This window comes from Delphinus delphis, chromosome 7 (assembly GCF_949987515.2).
Source record: "Delphinus delphis chromosome 7, mDelDel1.2, whole genome shotgun sequence".
Taxonomy (NCBI): Eukaryota; Metazoa; Chordata; class Mammalia; order Artiodactyla; family Delphinidae; genus Delphinus; species Delphinus delphis.
The window spans coordinates 4,648,128-4,672,081 of NC_082689.1; the positions used below are offsets into that span (position 1 = coordinate 4,648,128).

Consider the following 23,954-nt stretch of genomic DNA (forward strand, 5'->3'; position numbering starts at 1 on the left):
AAAAGCCCTCCTGGGCCCCGCTGAAAGCAGCACTTGACCTTTGGATGAGATGGCATTCGTGATGAGAAGTGACCACACTGCTTTGCAGGAGCTGCACCAGGCTGGGTAGCGCTGTCGGGAAAATAAGTGAGCGAGGTGTCGTCCCCCGGTATCGTACTCTTCCACATGACGGGAATGAGATTTCTCAATAATGTGAAATGAGTACAGACAACTTAATTCATTATTAATAGATACACTTGCTCTAAGGAAGTAAAATGTTTTAATGTTTTGTTAAATGAGGTGTGCTGTGCTAACATTGTTATTTGGAGAGAAAGTTAGGATACGTTCATATTTTTGGATGTTAATGTCTGTGTGACTAACTCTGGTGAATGGGTGGGTGGGTGTGTCCTGGGCTCTTAAAAGCAGAGCCTCACATGCCGGCTCAGCTTATTATTTTTTAAAAATGTTTTAATATTTTTGGGTGAATTGCTTCTTTCACTTACGTAGTATTTTCTTTTTTTTATTAAAGTATAGTTGATTTACAATGTTGTGTTAGTTTCAGGTGTACAGCACAGTGATTCAGTTATACATGTATATATGTATTCTTTTTCAGATTCTTTTCCCATAGAGGTTATTACAAAATATTGAGTATACATAGTTCCCTGTGCTATACAGTAGGTCCTTATTGTTTATCAATTTTATATATAGTAGTGTGTATATGTTAAGGTTAAATCCCTCATTTAGCCCTCACCCCACCTTTCCCCTTTGGTAACTGTAAGTTTGAAAAAATGTTGTAATTTTAAAAAGCTAAGGGAGTAGGGATGAAGGAGGAGTGGGCTTTAGAAATTAAATAAGGAGAGTGAGGGTCAAAAAAGGTGTGAAAGTAAATCCAAGGTAAGACCTGGGGCCAGTGCCAGGCGGTGGGAACATTGAATGTAGTCTGTCGGATTTAGTCCATGGCCATTTACAGAAACAATTCGGGTAGGAAGCAGAATATTGATCAGGATAACAGGATGCATTCGTTTGTTTGAGAAAGTAATCAGAATCTCATTATGTCCCCAAGGGGAATGACTTCCTGGCCTAGTGTTCCCATTTACTTGGACGCTTGACCCCAGAAGGAAGCTAGATATTTGCCCAATGGCCTAGGAAAGATTCCACACAGTTGCCCTTTCCCAAGAGCACAAGGAAACTCTACCTCGTGGCCCAAACACATGGGCAGTCACGGCCCTGGAGAACCAGCCTGACCCTGTAACAAACACACCAGCCCCACATTTCAGGCTCTGCTGGGTTGTTCCACAGAACATCACCAGAGCTCATCCCCAGACGCTTCTGAGGAAAAGGAAATCATTCATCAATTCAGTGGCAAGATGCAAAGATCCTGATATCGCGTGAAAATAATAATTACCATTTGAACGCTACCATTTTTATCTCATTATCATTTTAAGGTGGATTTTTTTTTTTGTCTCATTTGATGGAGAAGCAAAAATTCCCCCTTGTTAGCTACCAACGCTACGAGACTTGGTATGGAGAACCAGTTTTGTGTCTCCCATGGGCAAAACATTATGCTTATAAGTCCCCAAAATATTGTTTACAAAAGTATATTCAGGACTTGAGGACACAGGAAGGGGGAAGGGTAAGCTGAGACGAAGTGAGAGAGTGGCATGGGCATATAGACACTACCAAACGTAAAATAGATAGCTAGTGGGAAGCAGCCACATAGCACAGGGAGATCAGCTCAGTGCTTTGTGACCACCTAGAGGAGTGGGATAGGGAGGGTGGGAGGGAGACGCAAGAGGGAGGGGATATGGGAATATATGTATATGTATAGCTGATTCACTTTGTTATACAGCAGCAACTAACACACCATTGTAAAGAAATTATACTCCAATAAAGACGTTAAAAAAAAAAAAGGATATTCACATCCAGTGGACTACCTGGCAAGCTAGGTAGAGAGATTTAGTCTGTTCATTGAATCATCCAGATAAAATTTGGATATCCTCTTCTGCTTGTATTTTTGTCTTCTCCTAAGTTCACTCCACACTCTGCAATAAAAGGCCTCAGCAATTAAATTTCTTTACAAATGGGTTTCCTCCATCAAATAGGTACCATCAGAAACTTCATCTGAAACACTAAAAGTATTCAACATATTGACGTGGAGAAAATTGTATTCATCAGAGCCCCTCTCTTTCACGAAGGGCACTGTATTTGTTCTTGACCAGCTCTGTGAAGCTGAAACTAGCAAGGCCTGAGAATGTGTGGAACCACACTGAAAGGGAGATCAGGGAGGAAGATTGCAGTGTTTGCGCCAGAGAGCAGGGAAGCGGAGATGGAGGAGACTCGTGGGACAAGCCTGTACAAACTGTGATAGACCCCTTCACATCCTCAGTATAGTTACCCAACTCGCTAAGTAATATTGTTGGTTGGCTAACTTGAAAGCAAACAAACCAACCAGAAAAAAAATTCAGTGAGCTAACTTTGTGCCACAGGCAGGACAGAGCACACACATTTGAGCAGACACAGAAGTGGGGAAACACGAGGAGGCAAAGCACAGGGGTGTTCAGGGTTCTAGGGAGGACTCTGGGTTGCACAAAACCAAGGGTCCCAGTGAGTAAGGGAACTCAAACGGACACAAGTTACTCTATACAGGCATGCTTTGAGGGTTTTAAAATAAAGTCAAATAATTTGCTGCACTTAGGCCACCTAAAGTTAGGTATAAACGTCACCACATCCATACCATGGCTACCTCTGAGCTTAAAAACAAGAAAGAGAAAACTCGGGGCTTTCCTGGTGGCGCAGTGGTTGGGAGTCCGCCTGTCAATGCAGGGGACACAGGTTCGATCCCTGGTCCGGGGAGATCCCACGTGCCTCAGAGCAACGAAGCCCGTGCACCACAACTACTGAGCCTGCGCTCTAGAGCTCTCGAGCCACAACTACTGAGCCCACGCGCCTAGAGCCCGCGCTCCGCAACAAGAGAAGCCACCACAATGAGAAGCCTGTGCACCACAACGAAGAGTAGACCCCTCTTGCCGCAACTAGAGAAAGGCCCGCACGCAGCAACAAAGACCCAGCGCTGCCATAAATAAATAAATAGATAAATAAATAAATAAAATTTTTAAAAAAGAAAGAGAAACCTCTAGTGCCAGAAACGAGGGGACCCCCGGCAGTGAGTGGCAATTTCAACCAAGTGATTCACGAGGACAACAGGATCCTATGGACCTGGGATGTTGGTTTCACCCACCAATTTGATACCCACTCGTCCACGTGTTCACTCAAATCATCAGTAAGCAAATTATACAGGATCAGGCTGGAAACAGATTCTGGTCTTCCCTTGTGAGCAATGGTTCTCAACCTTGGCTGTATGTTAGAAGCACCTGGAAAGTTTCTAACCCTCCTGATGCCCACGCTGCCCGCTCCAGCCCATTACATCAGAATCTCTCAGGCTGGGATCCAGGCATCAATGTTTTTAAAGCTCCTCAGTGATTCCACTCTACAGCTGCTGCTTTTTAGGCACCATGTCTATTATTTCTCTAGTTCAAGTTTTTTAGCAATATTTTCCTAAACAAAGACCCATATTTTTCCATCTTCTCTAAAAGGTTTTCAACCTTCGATTACAGGTTGAAATATTCATACCTATGCCTACATCTCCTTGCATATTAATGAGATAACCATGACACAAAAGAAAATTCTTTGAGTCCACCCTCACTTCTTCCTAGTGACCCACAGAGCTCCAGGTACCCCCACTTCCTTTTCTAAATACTCCCAACCAATCCTTTTCATGATCCATTTAGGGATCTTGCCCAGAACTGACGTCAATTCAGACTTGAAGAATCAAGTTCTTTTCCTATTTGAAAACGAAAACTCTAGTCTTCTGGTCCTTCTTCTGTTTTATCTCAGTTTCTCAAAGATTTTGACAATTGCGGAGAAACTTCGTACACAAATTCACCCTTGGAAGAAACTGAGTTTTCGTATGGACTGAAGTAGGCAGAGAAGATAAGACTTGAGTTACATCTTGAAGGCTATGCGTTGCCTTTTAAACAAGCTGAGAAGGATGAGGATGATAAAAATGAGATACGAATGGCTTGATCCAAGCAAGGTTTTGGTGGGCAGAATTGGTGTGCAGCAGGAAAGGAGGAGCCCAACCAAGAGAGCTGGGTGAGGAAACAGTGTTACTCACATAACTAAAGGACATCGTTCAGCTGGTGGGAAGGAAGATAAAGAACTCCTGTGTGTTGGGGTCCGATGGTCACTGCTTTTTTCCATGTGATCTTCTTTATCGAGTTATGATTAACACACAATATTACATTAGTTTCAGGTGTATGACATAGTGATTCGGTATCTTTATACATTATGAAATGTTCACCACAATAAGACCAGTTACCATGTGTCACTATAAAAAGTTGTTACAATATTATTGACTATATTCCCTGTTGTATTATTACATTCCCTTGACTTATTTATCTTATAGCTGGAAGTTTGTACCTCTTAGTCTCCCTTAGCTATTTTACCTGTCCCCTCTACCCCTCTCCCCTTTGGCAACCACCAGCTTATTCTCTGTATCTACGAGTCTGTTTCTGTTTTGTTTTGTTTTGTTTTTGGCTTCTACATGTAAGTGAGATATTACAATATGTGCCTTTCTCTGTCTAACTTATCTCACTTAGCATAATAGCCTCCAGGCCATCCAAGTTGCCACAAAGAGCAAGATTTCATTCTTTTTACGGCTGACTAATATTCCGTTGTGTAAACACACCACATCTTCTTTATCCAGTCATCTCTGGATGGACACTGAAGTGCCTTCCGTATCTTGACTGTTGCAAATAGTGCAGCAACGAACATAGAGGTACATATATCTTTTCTAATTAATGTGTTTTTTTTCCTTCAGATAAATACCTAGAAGTGGAATTGCTGGATCATATGGTAGTTCTATCTTTAGCTCCATACAGTTTTCCATAGTGGCTGCACCAGTTTACATTCCTACCAACAGTGCACAAGGGTTCCCTTTTCTCCATGCACTCATTAATATTTGTTATTTGTGCTCTTTTTTGGTGATAGCCATTCTGACAAGTGTGAGGTGGTATCTCATGGTGGTTTTGATTTGAATTTCCCTGATGATTAATGATGTTGAGCATCTTTTCATGTGTCTGTTGGCCATCAGTATGTCTTCTTTGGAAAAATGCCTGTTCAGGTCCCCTGCCCATATTTTAATTGGATTGTTTGTTTTCTTGATATTGAGTTGTATGCATTTTTAATATATTTTGGATGTTAACTTCTTGCCAGACATATCATTGGCAAATATCTTCTTCCATTTAGTAGGTTGCCTTTTTGTTTTGTTGATGGTTTTCTTCACTGTGCAAAAGTTTTGTAGCTTGAATTGGTCCCATTTGTTTTTTTTTTTTTTTTGCTTTTGTTACCCTTGCCTTAGGAGACATATCCAAAAAACATATTGCTAAGACTGATGTCAAAGAGGTTACTGCCTATGTTTTCTTTTAGAAGTTTTATGGCTTCAAGTCATATTTAAGTCTTTAATCAATTTTGAGTTTATTTTTGTGTATGGTGTAAGAGAGTGGTCCAGTTTCATTCTTCTCCATGTAGCTGTCCAGTTTTCCCAACATCATTTATTGAAGAGATGTTTCTCCATCATATATTCTTGCATCCCTTGTTGTAGATTCATTGACCATATGTGTTTATTTCTGGTGTCTCTATTCTGTTCCACTGATCTATGTGTCTATTTTTGTGCCAGTACCATACTGTTTTAATTACTATAGTTTTGTAGTATAGCTTCAAGTCTGAGAGTGTGATATCTCCAGCTTTGTTCTTCTTCCTCAAGATTGCTTTGGCTGTTTGAGATCTTTTGTGGTTCCATACAAATTTTAAGATTATTTTTTCTAGTTCTGTGGAAATGCCATTGGTATTTTCATGTGGTTTGCATTGAATCTATAGATTGCTTTGGGTAGTAGAACATTTCAATGATATTGGTTCTTCTAATCCATGAGCACCAAATGTCTCTCCATTTGTTTGTGTAACCTTCAATTTCTTTCCTCAATGCCTTACAGTTTTCTGAGTACAGGTCTTTTACCTCCTGAGGTAAGTTTATTCTTTCTGATGCAAATGTAAATGGGATTGTTTTCTTCATTTCTCTTTCTGATAGCTCATTATTAGTGAATAGAGATGTAACAGGTTTCTATATATTAATTTTGTATCCTGCAACTTTAGTGAATTCTTTTATTAGTTCTAGCAATTTTTGGAAGAGTCTTTGGGCTTTCCTGTATATAGTATCATGTCATTTGCAAATAGTGACAGTTCTACTTCTTCCTTTCCAATTTGAATGCCTTTTATTTCTTTTTCTTGACTAATTGCTGCGGCCAGGACTCTATGTGTTCCCTGAGAGTAAATGTGTATATTTTTTGTCTCTGAATCCCCCAAACCTAATAGCACACCCTACAACATAATATTACACAAATGATTATTGAATAAATAGGTGAATGAATGGGTTGATTTTCAGCCATTTGTGGGGGTTTTCTTGGTTTTGTTTTTATTTTACTTGGCTTTTATTTAATGTAAGAGTCACACATACAGGTCTTCTTGTTCTTTAAAACAACAACTCTGCCGTGCTGCCGTGTAGAACTAATCCCATGTCCTACTCGTGACACCAATTCTGTCTACCGTAAGCTATTTTTAAAGCTCTCACAAAGAACCAAGTCTGTTTCTGGACTACTACCCCATATCCACTGAAATCAAGCTTGAGTATTTAGGGTGCTGTTGACAAATATAGCACTTGGAAAGCTAAATTTAGCATAGAACACAGGGTGGAATGGCTCTTATCCCTGGACTCACCTCCAGGGTCCCACCCCTTTTAAAAATAGCCCATGACAACATGTATCAGGTACAAAAGAATGCTCCAGTTTAAAGTACAGGCTCCAGTTGGATCCTGGATTATAGTTGCATATGAAAAGTCTTTCAGAAATGTATCTAATTACAAGCTATCGGTCTGAGAAAATAACAGGGCAGAAAGGCTATGTTTAAAGAAACGAAATACCTAAAGAATTAATATTGCTACTGAAATGAATAGAGCAATGACATAATATGGAAATGAAGAAGGAAGAGTAGATGACTTTATTCTAGTGGACGTTCCAGAAAGGAAATGGTCTCCGTAGTGTTGCTGTTTGTCATCCTCCGTAAGCTCTTGTCGCTTGCGTCTGATAAAGGCTGCATGCTCCTTGCAAACATGGTCTGCATAATCTTTACCACTGCATTTTCCATAGCACTCCTCAGCAGTGCTCTGGGACACCCCCAGCCCCTACACTATCTTCACCAACGTGAGCCCTTCAGCCTTTTAGGCACTGTCAACACCACTTATCCGCCTGCACAAAGCATCACAGAGGAGCAGAGGCTACACCTCTCCCATCCCAGCACCCTGCAACCCCCTTCTGTAGAGAAGATGTGGGCTTTACCATTTGGGGGAAGCTCCAGGCCTTGGGTCAGCCCGTGTAATACAGTTATGCCTGCAAATCAGGTCTATGATGAGAGTAAAACATCTTTATTAAATTATAAGGGCATCCAATCTCCCCTCCACTCTTTACTGCAAGCCTTGCTAAGAAAGGTCAAGGGTATTCGGCTGAGTCCCCCCCTTTGTGGAAAATCTCAATGAAAGGGGCACCCCAGGGGCCAGATTACTCTGAGAGATCCTGCTCAGGCTTTAGAGGGACTTAGAGAGAGGCAGGGGGTGGTCAGGGGGCAGCTTTGGGGAGTGAATGAGAGTGAGAGAGAGGGACATGGGAAAAGAGGGTGCTTACGAAGTCCAGCTCTGACTAAAGAGGTGCTGCCTCGTGAGCCCTAATCCTTGACATCAGGTCTTTTCTCCTGCTGTCTCTATGCTGTTTGACTGCAACACCACATAGCAATGGGTCCCACGATCCCTGGGCTACCGCTGGCACTGAGAGGTTGGTGGCTACTGATACGCACACCTCCCTCCCCCGGAACCTCTGTGCCTAACTCTCCTGGGCACATGCTCCACCCCCTTTGCTGGTCCAGGCAGTGCCCTCCTGACTCTCCTTCCTCCCTCTAGCCTCTGGTCACATTTTTTATTGTAAGTCACATAGACGTGGCACAGGATCCTGTCAGCCAACTGCACTGGCCCATCCCAGCTTCCTAGCAGGGGAAAAACAAGAATTGGAAAACATATATGAGAATTGTGTTTTATCTATGTTATAAGAAAACAGTGACCTTATTAATTTTTTAAAAAACTTTCCATTGAAGTATAGTTGATTTACAATGATTCAGGTGTACAGCAAATTGACTCAGTTTTATATATATATATATATATATATGAATATATATATATTATTTTTCAGATTCTTTTCCATTATAGGTTATTACAAGATATTGAACATAGTTCCCTGTACTATAGTAGGTCCTTGTTGTTTATCTATTTTATATATAGTAGTGTGTATCTATTAATCCCAAATTCGCAATTTATCCCTCCCTCCCCCGCTTTCCCTTTTGGTAACCATGAGTTTATTTTCTATGTGTGTGAGTCTATTTCTGTTTTGTAAATAAGTTCATCTTTATCATTTTTTTAGATTCTACATGTAAGTGATATCATATTTGTCTTTCTCTGTCTGACTTACTTCCCTTAGTATGATAATCTCCATCTATGTTGCTGCAAATGGCATTATTTCCTTCTTTTTTATGGCTGAGTGATATTCCATGATAGATAGATAGATAAATAGGCAGATAGATAGATAGATAGATAGATAGATAGATAGATCACACCTTCTTTATCCATTCATCTGTCGATGGACGTTTAGGTTGTTTCCATGTCTTGGCTATTGTAAATAGTGCTGCTATGAACATAGAGGTGCATGTATCTTTTCGAATTAGAGTTTTCATCTTTTCTGGATATATGCCCAGGAGTGGGATTGCTGGATCATATGGTAACTCTATTTTTAGACTTTATTAATTTTTAGACAATAAAATAAAGCCCTGAACTACAGTGTAGCAAGTAGCTAGTAAGTTACTAATAAAGAACTGTTACCATCCATTAAAAAAAAAATTGTGGCATCTCTCATCTTCAGCAAGGGATGTGCATTTTGGGATCAGTTCTCAACAACTGGAAGAAACTCACAGGCCACCTGGGGCCCCAGATGATGCCTTTGGAAATCACTGGTGTGTCCTACTACGGAGCCTCCCACCCGGGGACACTTGTGCACAGCCCGGTCATTTGCAGTGTCCAGCTGGGCCTCCCTCACACAGCCTTGGGACTGACACAGCCCTCAGAATACACATCCGTTCACCACTGGCCACAGCAGCTAAGGAAGTGGACGGGATGAAAGCAAGAAGACACACTACAGAGCAGGAAAGAGAAGCCCTGCCTATCTCAGGCTGTGTCTGCCCTTGTCGTGCGGAGAGCTGTTTGGAAGATATACAGATGTGCCTGTCTCTAGAGTTTACATCTATACAATCACAAGGGGGTGGCTGAGCTCTTTGGCGTATTAGTGGTCACGTGATGCTGGCCATATCAAGTAACCATTATCACATCAGAGCCCACAGGAGTTAAAAATACACCACCACCCGAGCCCCAACTGGATGACAATTGAGTAATAACAATAGAAATAGCTCACACTCCATAAGACCATCTTTCCCCTTCCTGGAGAACTTTTCTGAGATCATCGGCACTGCAATGAAGAGACAGCCAGAGCCAGTTACAGGGAAACTTCAGATCTTTCAGAAGATGGGAAAAGAGCCTCACGCAAGAGCTGGGTGGCCGGTGCTCGAGTACCATGCTGCCTTGGTCACAGGAGACCTGGACCGTCTTAACCTCCTCATGGACCAGTTCTTCCAGGACGCCAACGTGGTGTTTGAGATCAAGAAGGATGAGATGGAGTGGCAGGTGAAATCCCCGGCCACGTTTGGACCGTCAGGTACCTTTCCTCCTTTAAAGCCCGGTTATTTATTTTTTTAAGGAGCTACTAACACACCTCTGTGTGTAGACTGCTCACACGGGTGCTGCCTTTAACATACTCGAGCAAAAGACATCTAGAAGCCAAACTCTGCGTGCATGATTTTTAAGAAGTAGTTTTTGTTTTGTTTTGTTTTTTGCGATATGCGGGCCTCTCACTGCTGTGGCCTCTCCCGTTGCGGAGCACAGGCTCCGGACGCGCAGGCTCAGCGGCCGTGGCTTACGGGCCCAGCCGCTCCGCGGCATGTGGGATCTTCCCGGACCGGGGCACGAACCCGCGTCCCCTGCATCGGCAGGTGGACTCTCAACCACTGCGCCACCAGGGAAGCCCTAAGATGTAGCTTTTAGGTGAGAGATGAGAGAGATCAAACTGGAAAGGCCAAGCTGTTGGTGAGAAGGGCCCTTCCCACGCCGGAGGTGCCTCTTGTCTTTAAAAAGAGCTTTGGTTTGAATGCTGATCTGCCAGAGCCTGGATCCAGCAGCCAGGGAGGCAGAGATAAAGTACAGCCTCTCCTTTGAGTGCGCCTGGAGCGGGCCCCTGGCGAGCAGCCATGGGCTAGTTTCCCCTGTGAATCCGTGAGCACCACGGCTCCAGCGGGGAAGCTGGGACACAGCCAGCGTCGTGGAGGAACAGCTCTCGGGAGACGCTCCTCCTGGAACCCAGGGGAGCCTGGGAAGGGGAAGGAGGGGGAGAAACCAGAGGTCCTTAAGTTGTATATGTCTGCATTCTTGTCGCCTGGACACTGTCGCTATGTGCCGGGCAGGCAAACCTACCCCCAGGTAGAGAGAAGTCCCCTCACCCCATCTGGGATGAACAGACCTTCTGGCCATCAGGCTGCAGTGTGACCCCCTTGGCTGGCACTCTGCCTTGGGCACCCTTCCTCCCGGGCATCCCGATGCCACATGTTTACCGAGAGGGTTCGTGTGTCGGAACCTGTGAGGGTTTCAGACTCTGTGGTCAGTGGGCCAATGGCCAGTGCCCCGTGGCCCTGACTCGTGATCTCTGGCAGGCCAAGAATGAGGAAGGGCGGTTGCCAGAGCACTGATCCAGTCTGTGTACACCTCACACAGGGAGAAGGGAATAAACCCAAACCCTGCCAAAGGGCTAAGCAGCTCAGAGCCACCAGCGAGGCGGCAGAGGCTGCGGGGAAGGCACACGCAGGTCTAGTCTGGGCCAAAACCCCTCCCAGCCAAAGGCACCCCAGAGCCTTTTTGGGTCTCCTCTCCCTCACCTGTCCCAGATGGGGCCCACATCTTCCTCCAGAGGGCTGTGTGACCATTCAACCAAGAACGCCAACTGCTTGAATGTTCGATTAATGTCTTTTTTAATCACATGCCTCGCAGCCCTGGACACACACACACACTCAGATGTTGCATTGATAGATATTACTGTCAGTTCACGGTCTGAACCAAAGCCTCCTTCCTGTTTTCCCCCTCAATCTTTCCACCCCTAAGTTTGCTGTTTTTCCATGGCACCGCTGTACGACAGGAGATTAGAGCATTGTGGCAGTGAGGGGACCTGAGATATTACCGAGCAAAAGGGCAGCCCTGGGAGTTAGTGCTGGCCTGAGGCCTCAGTGCAGGCTGGGAAGAGAGGATGGACACTTCTGGACTCTGGGCTCTTTCAGCTCAGCCACCTGAATTCTCCCAGCTGGTCCAGTAGCAGAAATGACCAAACCCAGGCTGAGAACAGTGGCCCCGACACTGCCCTCGCTCATACGAGGACTTCCTGGAGGCCAATTCAGCTCCTCCTGAAGGGAGGCATGGGGAAGGGGATACACAGGTTCACAGTGGCTGGCTCCTGGGTACCACACCCACGATGGAATGCTGGCCCATCAAGCTCGCGGTGCCAGGAAAGCATTAGCATGGAGGAGTGGACGTTTAGAGGGAGGTATCACATGGGGAGAAGCCTGCTCCTGTGCTCTCCCTGGTGGCAGAACCTGGACCAAGGGTGCGATTTACAGGAAGCTGATTGATGATTCAGGTTTACTGAATGAGAGAGCTGCCTTTGAACGGGACTCTCTGGAAGGCCTGATAGAAGCTCATCAGCATCTCCAGGGACCTGGAGAAGGGGGCTGGCCCTAAGCTATGGCTGAGCTAAATGCCCAGCCAAGGCCCCTTCCCGTCAGTCCAGGGGAAGACTTGGGAATCTTGGGTGGGTGAACAGAGCTGATGGTGGGAATTTAGCATGCCCTAGAAAATGGAGTACCCCCTTCCTTGACCCGCAGTAAGTAAACTTCCTATCTCAGGAAAATGAGTAGAATCAACAACCAGGAGCTGCTCCTACAAGAATGTAGGTCACTGTTACGGTCATATCCATCATGCCCCTCAAATCAGACCCAGTCTTCACTGGGCAGGGCAGCTCAAACCCATGCAGGCCCACGTCCGCAGGGCCTCCAGCCACCATCACCCACCACCAAGACGACAGGCCCCCTCTTCCCCCACCGAGCGTGCACAACCTCCAGGCTGGGCCTTGGGGACGCGGGGCGGGCTGGAACCGTGCGCTGCATGGAGGTACGTAATTACGAGTGGTCTTTCAAACTGCTCAGCATGGGTCCCGGGAAGGAGGTGGCCTGTGAAAAGGGTCTCCTCCACAGCTCATTACAGCCACAGTATCGATTCTTCCATCATTATCAGAAGGCATCCCTGCCATGTGAAATCCTGTCCCTTGAAGTGTATTCACCAGGGACAGCTCTCCCCCATTTCCAGGAGTGCCCATGGCTGCTAACAACCTTCCACAGGCCTTTTGAAAGCCCAAAGTTTTCAGAGAAGTGAAATGTATAGTTCCTGCTCCATTCATCCCTCAAGAAAGAGCAACCCTACACACACACACACACACACACACACACACACACACAACCCTAAAGAGCGCAAAGGAACAAACCAGAATTGTGCTCAATGCAGACCACCACATCAAAGGGTGCTTCTGAAACCCGGCCACTTCCAAGACAACTAAACTTTCCGAGTCCTTTTCTCGAGCAACCTTGGTGATGGGGGTCAGTTTGTTTTGTCTGTTGTCTTCTCCTCTTAATGATAAAGGGGTAAATTCGGGGCTCGAAAAGAGAGGGCTTGGATTCCAGAAAAATCCACAGCTCACTTTCCTCCCTCAAGCTGCCCCTAATTCAGAGTCTGGAAAATGTGAATTCCTCACGTAAATTCTCCCACTGTCCACCCTGCTTGTTCAGCTTTTAACTCCTCAAATCTTAACCAAGTTACCCTCATATTTCGCAAAACCCTCGTGCTTCTCAATAACCGCCCACCCCAATCTCTCCTTTGTATTTCTTCTCTCCCTGCTTCTCCATCTCTGTCTTTCCAGTGTGTCTCTGCCCTGTGTGCTGTTACTCTCTTTCTCCCCTCTTCCTACACTTCTTTCCCTTGCTACCTCTCTGCCCCTCTCTGTCAGGGCCCTTTCACCTTTACCCCCAGGCCTCCCTCCATCCCTCATCCCTGATCCAGTTGCACCTCACTGGGTCTCTCTGTCCCGAACCCTGAGCACCTTTGTGTATCTCCCTACGTGCCCACCTGGTACCTGCTTCTAAGAGATGGTTTCACCCTATTTCAGTCTTAATGGACACCGCTCCCCACCAGCGTCCCCCGACTCACCTGACCTCTCCCCACCTCCCCTCCACCCCCAGGACTCTGGACCCTGGAGTACAAGCGCGAGCTCACCACGCCCCTGTGCATCGCCGCGGCCCGGGGCCACACGGCCTGCGTGCGCCACCTGCTCAGCCGCGGCGCGGACCCCGACGCCAGCCCCGGCGGCCGCGGCGCCCTGCACGAGGCCTGCCTGGGGGGCCACACGGCCTGCGCCCAGCTGCTGCTGCAGCATCGCGCCGACCCCGACCTGCTCAGCGCCGACGGCCTGGCGCCCCTGCACCTCTGCCGCACGGCCGCCTCGCTGGGGTAAGGAGCCGGGTGGCCCCGGCCACCCACCCGACCCTCGACCCCCGACCCCTGACCCTGCCCCCGGACGCCCTCAGCGCCCGACCCCACTCAGACCCCGGACCAGGCCTGTGTCACCGCTCCAGGCCCCGCCCCCAAGTCCACCCCCGCAGGCCCCGCCCCCAGACCCTCGGCCTCGGCCCCGCCCGCCGCCTGACCCCGCCCGGACCGGGACCCAGACCCGGGAGCTCTCGGCCACGTCCGTCAGAGCCCCTTGGAGGCCACCGGGCCCCCCGCCCGGGCCTCGGCCCCAGCCCGGGCCCCGCGCCGGCTTAATTAGCGCTTGATTGCGAGCGCGGGGGGGGCAGGCGCCACACGGAGGTAATGAGCCGGTGATCACCGGCCCGCAGACGCCGGCGCTGGAGAATGCTAAAAGGCCACTGGCGGGGTTGGAGGCTGAAAAATTAGGGTTTTTAATGATAATTTTATGCAGAATAATTGTCACAGTGTGACATAAATGGTTAGCTCCTCGGGCGGGGCTTCGGCGTCCCACAAGCCAGCCGAGCTGCGCCCGCGTTTTCGGGGCCCACCCCCTCCCAGGTGCCGGGGTTCTGGAAGTTCTGATGGTGCCGGGTCCAGCCTCGCGGCTGTCCTTGCGGAGGGTCTGTCCCCTCGGGGTCCAGTAGGTCCTGGGAGAGACGGCGGGGGCCCACCGCGTCATTGCATAGGATTTCTGTTCCGGAGGCCCAGCTTGCGTTGTGTCATCTTGACATTTCTTTTAGTCCCTGTTCTTGGGATCAAAATTTCTTGGCCTCTGTCTCTGTGATGACGATTAAATAAAATCACCATGTCAAGCGCAGGCAGGCAGGACTACTGGGCTCTCAGGGACCAAGGCGGAGGGGCACCGCCTACCAATGTCACGTGGAGCAGGGACTCAGAAAGGCACGTGGACGACCAGGAGTCTTGAAGGAAAGTGACTGAAAACAATATATTTTTCAAAAGCAGCTTTACTGCGTTGTAATTGCATATAGTAAACTGCGCATGCTTAAAGTATACAATCTGATAAATTTGGACACAGGCATGCACTCATGAAACCATCCCTGTAATCAAGATAGTGAACCCAGCCATCACCAGCAAAAGGTTCCCTTGTCCCATTGTAATCTCTCCCTCCTGCTCCTCCAATTTCCCACTGATCTGCTTTTGGTCACTATAGTTTAGTCTGAATTTACTAGAATTTTATGTGAATGGAATGTAGTCTCTTTTGTCTGGCTTCTTTCATGCAGCAATATTACTTTAAGATTTGCTTTGAAGCATATATTGTATTTTTTATTTTCATTTTATATTGGAGCATAGTCGATTAACTGTGTTACTTTCAGGGGTACAGCAAAGTGATTCAGTTCAACATATACATGTATCTATTCTTTCTTCAAATTCTTTTCCCATTTAGGTTATTACAGAATATTGAGCAGAGTTCCCTGTGCTATGCAGTAGGTCCTTGTTGGTTATCTATTTTAAATAGAACAGTGTGTACATGTCAATCCCAATACTTTGAGAGCTGTCATACTGTTGTGTGTATCCATAATTCACTCCTCTTCATTGCTGAGTGATATTCCAGGGTAGAGGATAACACAATGTATCTATCCACTCATATGCTGAAAGACACTTGACTGTTTCAGGCTTGGGGCTGTTACAAATAAAGTCGCTATGAACATTTGTGTACCAGCCTTTTTCTGGGTATCCGCTTTCGTTTCTCCTGGATAAATACCTAGGCAGAGCTGTGTCACATGATATGACTAAAAGATAATCTTTTAGGAAATGACCTTCCAAATTGGATCTACCATTTTACATTCCCACCAGCAATATATGAATGTTCTAGATGCTTCCCATCCTCTCCAATACTTGGTATGGTCACTCTTTAGCTGTAGACATTCTTTAGATACTTAGGAATATTCCATTGTAGTTTTGATTTGCATCCCCCTGATGACAAGTGATGTTGGGCATCTTCTCATGTAATTATTTGCCATCCATTTATCTTCTTTGGTGAAGTGCCTGTTCAAATCTTGTGCCCTTTGAAAATATTGGGTTGTTTGTTTTCTTCTTAAATTTTGAGATTTCTTTATATATTCTGGATACAAGTCCCTTGTCAGGCATGCGATTTATAAATATTATCTCCCAGTTTCTGGGTTATATTTTCTTTCCTTAAAAGTGTCTTTTGGGGCTTCCCTGGTGGCACAGTTGTTGAGAGTCCGCCTGCCGATTCTGGGGATATGGGTTCGTGCCCCGGTCCGGGAAGATCCCACATGCCGTGGAGCGACTGGGCCCGTGAGCCATGGCCGCTGAGCCTGCGTGTCCGGAGCCTGTGCTGCACAACGGGAGAGGCCACAACAGTGAGAGGCCCGTGTACCGCAAAAAAAAAAAAAAAAAAAAAAAAGTGTCTTTTGGAGAACAGAAGTTCTTGCTTTTGGTGGCATCCAGCTGATCATTTTTTTCTTTTAGGGATTGTGTTGGGTTATTTTAGCTTTAAAAAAAAAAAAATCTTTGCCCAACCATGGCCACAAACATTTCCTCCTATGTTTTCCTCTAAAATTTTTAAAATAATTTTATATGTTACATTTAAGTCTGTGGCCCATTTTGAGTTAATATCTGAATATGGTGTGAGGTATGGATTGAAGCTTCTTTTTCTCTGCATGTGGATATCCATCTGTCAAAAAGCCTTTCCTTTCTCCATGGATTTGCCTTTCCGCTTCTGTTGAAAATCAACCGACTACATATGTCTGGGTTTATTTCTGGCTCTCTTGTCAAGTACACACACAGGGCAAGGCCTGACCGATTCAACTGGTAAAGATCCACAGAGCCACTCGTAGATTCGGACTTTTGACGCTTACATAAACAGTGAAAAGAGTAATAGCCAGAAGTACCAATTCTGCACGGTCCCTGTCCCACACACCACAAAGGACAACACCCAAATGAAAGGGGCCAGACAATGGCAATGTGAGTTGCAGGAGACCCCGATACAGAACACCCGAACCTAGACCTCAGGTGAGCGGCTTTACAGACTGCAGCTCTACTCTGAGGGGGGCAAGGCAGGAAGTCCCAAACCTCATCAGAACCCAGGAGGTGATGAGAAACGTCTCAGGACGGCCTCCCAGGGGCCGTAGGGAGGTGAGTGGACGATGGTCTTGTAGCAACTCCTTACAAGACTGTCATTCTGGAGGATCACAAGGCGCTCCGCCAAGACTTAGGTCAGCAGTGGTTCAAACTTTTGTTTGCATGGCCTGTGTGGATACGTGCAAGTCGCTGGGGCTCCACGGCAGAGCTGTGGTTCTGTGTCTCTACTCCATTCCATTGCTCTATTGGTCCTTTTTGACCCCAGTACCACATTGTATTGAATATTGTAACTCTGTAAGAAATCTTCAAGTCAGGTAGTATAAGTTCTCCAGCATCATTCTTCATTTTCGAAGTTGATTTGGCTGTTCTAGCCTCTTCGCATTTCCACATAAATTTTAAAATCAGTTTGTCAATTTCTACAAAAAAAGCTGCTGGGTTTTGACTGAGGTTAATGTGAATCTATAGATCAGTTTGGGGAGACTTGACTTAAAAATATTGAATCTTTCAACCCATGAACCTGGTAAATCTCTCCAATAATTTAGATCTTTAGTTTCTTTCAGCTTTGCTTTATAGTTTTTAGTGTGCAGGGCTTAAACATATTTTGTCAGATATATCCCTAAGTATTTCATATTTTTGATGCTTTTGAAAGTGATTTTTTTTTAACATTTTTTTTTAAATGGACTCTCAACCACTGGACTCTCAACCACTGGACTCTCAACCACTGCACCACCAGGGAAGCCCTGAAAGTGATATTTTTATTCAAATCTCTGTTGTGGTAGCTACTATATAAATTGATAAGAAGTTATTTTTGTATGTTAATTTGAAACCTGCAACCTTGCTAAGCTTACTAACTGTTCTAGTAGCCTATCATAGATTCCATAAGATTTCTATGTAGACAATCATGTCATCTGCAAATAAAAAGAGTTTCACTCCTTTTCCAATCTGGATGCCTTGTAGTACTTTTTCTTGCTTTATTGCACTAGATAAAACCCCCAGTACAATGTTGAATAGAAGTAACGAGAGCAGACAACTTTCCTTATTTGTAATCTTAGAGGAATTAAATCTTTCACCGTTAAGTATGATATTAGATGTAGATGACATTTTTCGGATTGAAAGAGTGCCTTTCTATCCCTACTCTGCTGAGAGTTTCTACTATGAATGGATATTGAATTTTCTAAATGCTTTTTCTGCATATATTGAGTTGATCATATGGTGTATTTTTTAGTCTGTTAATATAATTATTTATACTGATTGATTTTCAAATGTTAAACCAACCTTGCATTCTTCAGACCACAGTTTATAAATTGCTAGGTTTGATTTGTTGAAGTTTTTTCAATCTGCACCTATGTTCATGAAAGGTATTGATCTGTAGTTTTTTCTTGTAATGTTTTTGTCTGGTTTTGATATCTGAGTAATGCTGGCCTCAAAAATAGTTGAGAAGTGTCCCCTTCTTGTCTATTTTCTGGAAAAGCTTGTGCAAAATTGTTATTATTTCTTCCTTAAATGTTTGGTAGAATTCATCCGTGAAGCTATCTTGGCCTGGAGTTTTCTTTATGAGAAGGTTTTTGGCTATGAATTCAATTTCTTTAATGGCTATAGTGCTATTCAGGATATTTCTCTCTTTTTGAGTGAGCTTTGATAGCTTGTATATTTCAAGACATTTATCTCTTTCAATTGTTAAATTTATTGTCATAAAGTTGTTCCTTATTATCCATTTAATAGCTGCAGAATCTGTAGAATCATCATTCTCATTCATGATACTGGAATTTGTGACTTTTATTCTTTCTTCCCTGTTCAGTCTTGTTTTGGGTTTTACTGATTTTCTTTCTTGTTTTACTGTTTTATTTTTTCATTCATTCTTGATAGGATCTTTATTGTCCTCCTTTCTTTACTTACATTGAGTTTTATTTGTTCTTGTTCTTCTATTTCTTAAGATGGAAGCTGATGTCTTTGATGATTTTTATTTTCTAATATAGGCTTTCAGTGTTATACATGTACCCTCTATGTACTACTTTAGCTGAATCCCACAAGTTTTAATATGTTAAAATTTCACTTTCAATCAGTTTTAAATATTTTCTAATTTCCCTTTAAATTTTTTCCTTTTGATTTTTTTTTCTTTGAAACATAGGTTGTATAAAAACATGTTATTTAGTTTCCAAATATTTGGGTATTTTCCAGATATCTTTCTATTATTTATTTCTAATTTAATTCCATTATAGTGAGAGAACTTACTTTGTATCACTTTACTCCTTTGAAATTTATTGAGTCTAGTTTTATGATCCAAAATATATTCTATCTTGGTAAAATTTCCATGTGCACCAGAAAAGAATGCATATTCTGCAGTTGTTGGGTGGTGTGTTGTATAAATGTCAATTAAGTCAAGTTGCTTAATAATGTTGTATAAAACTCCTATATCCTTACTGATTTTCTGCCTACTAGTTTTACAGGTTATTGAAAGAGGAGTGTTGAAATCCTTGACTATAATCATGGATTTGTCTATTTCTCTTTGCAGTTCTATCAGTTTTGTTTCAAATATTTTGAAGCTCTATTATTAGTTACATAGATGTTTAGCATTTTTATTGCCTCTTGAAGAACTGACATCATTATTAAAAGATATTCTTTATCTCTGGTAATATTCTTTGCTCTGAAGTCTCCTTTGTCTGCTTTAAAATATCCAGTCTGACATTAATATAGATTTCCTTTGATTAGTGTTAGCATAGTATACCCTTTTCCATTTGCATTAGTTATCTGTTGCTATGTAACAAATTACCACAAACTTAGAGACTTACTACAACACCCATTTATTGTCTCATGGTTTCTGTGGGTAGAGTTTGGGTGTGGCTTCACTGGGTCCTCTACTGCAGAGTCTCTCATATGACTGCCATCAAGGTGTCAACAAGGGCTAGGGTCTCACCTGAAGGGTCAACTGGGGAAGAATCTGCTATAAAATTCATATAGTTATAGGCAGAATTCAGTTCTTTGGGACTGTTGAACTGAAGGTCTCAGTTCCTTGCTGACTATTGATTGAAGGCCATGCTCAGTTTGTGTCTTTATTTTTAAAGTGGATTTCTTGTAGGCAGGTTATAATTGAATCTTTTTTAATCCAATCTGGTAGTATTTGCCTTTTAGTTGGGTGTTTAGATCATTTACATTTAATGGGATTTTGATATGATTATGTTCAAATCCTGTTATTTCTTTCTATTCATCTCATCCATTCTTTGTTCCCTTTTCTTCTTTTTCTACTTTCTTCTATACTGAGTATTTTTCATGATTCCACTTTATCTCCCTTTTTGACTTTTATATATAACTTTTGGTTCTGTTATTTTAGTAGTTGCTTTAGGGTTTATAGTATACATCTTTACCACAGTCTACCCTCAAGTTGTATTATACTACTTCATGTATAATATAAAAACCATATGACACTATACTTCCATCTCTCTCCTCCTGACCTTTGCACTATTGGTATCATAGATTTTACTTCTGTATATAAGTCCCACAATGCATTGTTATTATTTTTGTTCAAAGTCAATTATCTTTTAAATATATTGAAATAATAAGAAAAAAAAGTTTTTATGTTTACCCATGTAGTTCCTATTTCCAGTTCCCTTCATTCCTTTGTATAGACTGAAGATTCCATCTGGGATCATCTTCCTTCTGCTTGGAGGACTTTCTTTAATATTTCTTATAGTGAAGGTCTGCTGGGAATGAATCCTTTTGGAGTCTGTATGTTTGAAAAAGTCTTTATTTCATCTGAGTGTTTGAAAGGTACTTTTGTTGGGTAGAGAATTCTAGGTTGACAGGTTCTTTTCTTCTTTCAGTGTTTTACACTCATGGCTCCACTGTCATCTAACTTGAATTTTTATTTATTTCTTTTTTTTAAATAAATTTATTTATTTATTTATTTTTATTTTTAGCTGTGTTGGGTCTTCGTTTCTGTGCGAGGGCTTTCTCTAGTTGCGGTGAGCGGGGGCCGCTCTTCATCGCGGTGCACGGGCCTCTCACTGTCACAGCCTGTCCCATTGCAGAGCACAGGCTCCAGACGCACAGGCTCAGTAGTTGTGGCTCACGGGCTTAGTTGTTCCGCGGCATGTGGGATATTCCCAGACCAGGGCTCGAACCCGTGTCCCCTGCATCGGCAGGCAGATTCTTAACCACTGCACCACCAGGGAAGCCCTAACTTGAATTTTTAAGCTTTAAATCTTCTATCTATCTGATCTTTGTTCTTTTGTATATAGTGTCCTTTTTTTCTGACTTTAATATCTTCTCCGTTTCACTGGTTTTAAGCAATTTGATCATGATGTGCTTTGATGTAGTTTTCTTCATGTTTCTTGTCCTTGAGATTTACTGATTTCTTGGATCTGTGGGTTTATACTTTTCATCAAATTTGGAAAATTGTTGGCAATATCCCTTCACATATTTTCTATATGATCCCCTCTTCTGCCTCAGGGACTCCAACTGCATATATGTTACACCACTTGAAGTTGTTCCACAGTTCACTAATGCTCTGTTTCTTTGTTTTTTTTGCATTTTTTTCTTATGTAATTGATTTACCTTTTGTTCTGAAATCCCTGATCTGCCGTTAATCCCATCCAGTGTATTTTTCATCTCAGACATTATAATTTTCAACTTTAGAAGCCCAATCTTAGGTCTTTTTAAAATATCTTTCATGTCTTTACTTAACATGTTCAATCTTTCCTCTAGCTTCTCAGATATATGGAATACAGTTCTAATAACTATTTTAATGTTTCTGTCTATCAATTCCATCATCTGGGTATGAATAACATTTCCTTTATTTTAACTTTGTTCATTTTGTAAATTTCAGATTCACATAAGGCATAGTTGTGAGAGATAAGATATGTAGGTATAAGAGTCAAAGTAGAAATGCTTATGAATATATTTCTCAATGATTTTTTTAAAGCTCTAAGTAGATAGCTATTCTGCATGGATACTAAATAAAGATTAACTTCTACCTCATTTTAACTTACAATTTCTATCCTTGAGTCATTTGGTAGATGATTTGCTGGTGTACAAAGTTGCCATCTGGTGACAAAATTATAGAAACCCCATCTATTTTTGAAAAGCATAGCTCTAAGTTCATCCAATAATGATTCCTTCCCTACAAGCATCCAATCGCAAGTTGTTGAACTCTACAAGGTGCTGGGGCTGCGCTGTGTTATACACAGTCTATTCCCGCAAGATGCTTTTGGTTTCAAAGGAAAGGAAGGTAATTTACAGCAGGTGCTAGACACTGAGCCAAGCATATGTAGAATCCACTATGTGCACGAAGTTGAGAGTGTGGGCTGGTAAATCTCTACTGGAAATTTTCTAGGAGAGAAAGAGGCACCAGCTCTATTCAAGGACATAAGCCAATCAAATCAAAGCAAATGTCTTTCTATATACTAAGAAAACGGGCAAAATTATTAGGCAGTTTTACATTGATTGCACTCAGTTTTCATCATATTTTTATACCCTACAATTTTATATGTTACAAGTACATAGTTTGCTACATCTGAGGTCTGGGTTGAATCCCAATTCCAACACTTACTAGCTGTGCAAGCTTGGGTAAGTTATTTCATTTTTCTGTGTCTCACTGTAATATGTGAGCCTACTATGTAGGGTGGTTATTATGAGAATTAAATTAGCTAATGTAGGAAAAATGTTTAGAAGAGCACCTTGCATATAGTTAAGAATTACGTAGGTGCTGACTGCAATTCCTGAGGCCTCTTGTATAATCATTGTGTCTATCTTACGAGAATTGAAAAAACATTTCACTGTTTTTAATTAATATGGGGTTTGTGGTTTCTTTTATCTCCATATTTGTTGGTCATCTATCATTTATTCCCAGTAATATCTCTAGTCAAGAACATACTCCCAATTATAACATATTCCTATGGAAAATATAACCCATTTGATGATATTGCATGTCTAGGAACACACCATGCTTCCCACCCCCCCAAGAATGCATGTCTATATTTACTTTTCTCTTGTTCAAAATTAACTTCTCTAAATGCAGCATGGTATCCTGGGTTGGATCCTGGAACAGAACGTGAACATTAGTGGGAAAAGTGGTGAAAGTCAAACAAAGTCAGTTAATAGTTTTGGACTGATGTTAATTTCTTAATGTGGGCAAAGGTACCATAATAATATAAGATGTGAACTTCAGAGGGAGCTGGATGAAGAGCATTTGGGAACTCTGCACTATCTTTGCAACTCTTCTGTAAATCTAAAATAATTTTAAAATAGAAGGAGTTTTAAAAACCAAGTTTTCTTCATACCTTGGGCTCCAAACTTCCACCTTACAGTATTAGAAAAATATTGCTCTTTACTAAGAAATGAGGATTATCACCTACTCAGAACACAAAATATTGTGAATCCTGACAACAGCCCTTAAGACAAACCAACACGCTTACATTCGGAGCTGAGGCACATGCAGACCGTTCAAGCTACTCGGCTTACACACTGTGCGACAGAAACTCATTTCCTGGCTTCAGCTGGTGTTTCAGAAATCATTCAGATCTAGTACATTGTTTAATAAAGAAAGACTTTTAAAATGTCTTTATATTAACATGGGGCTTTTAAAATCTCTTTTCTTTTGTCTTTCTCTTCCTCTCTGTTCTTTTTCTTCTCCTTTTCTCTTCTGTCTCCTTACGTCTCTCTACATGACTCTTTCTCCCCGGTGATTTCATTTGACAGTCTTGACTTCGTTAAATCCACGCTATTGGGGGAAAGTTTAAGATATGCGACGAACACACCAGAAGTTCAGGCAGAACTATGCAACAGCTGACTTAGAATATCAATGATTTGATGGAAGATGCTGGCGGGTCCCCTTGAACACCTCTACAATAACATAGCCAACTACCTTGAAGGATAAAAGTTAACAGATGTCAGAGAGGGCCTGAGGTTTAGACTACGGCTTTTCAGCTCTGAAGAGTCCCCCTAAAGTTAGACTCCGAGGAGGTCTGGCTTCAAGTAGTATAAACATTATCACTTTGACAGGAAAGAGCTACTTTCTCCAGAACCTTTTTATACA

At 43.0% G+C, this 23,954-nt stretch overlaps 1 protein-coding gene across 1 annotated transcript in view; it reads left to right on the forward strand.

Annotated features, from left to right (window-relative positions):
* ASB18 (ankyrin repeat and SOCS box containing 18) overlaps window positions 1-23,954 on the forward strand; it is a 63,561-nt gene that overhangs the window by 12,381 nt on the left and 27,226 nt on the right. Inside the window, exons 2-3 of the mRNA XM_060015465.1 lie at window positions 9,774-9,896; window positions 13,570-13,837. Coding sequence (XP_059871448.1) covers window positions 9,774-9,896; window positions 13,570-13,837 — 391 coding nt within the window. The remainder of the gene's footprint in view (window positions 1-9,773; window positions 9,897-13,569; window positions 13,838-23,954) is intronic.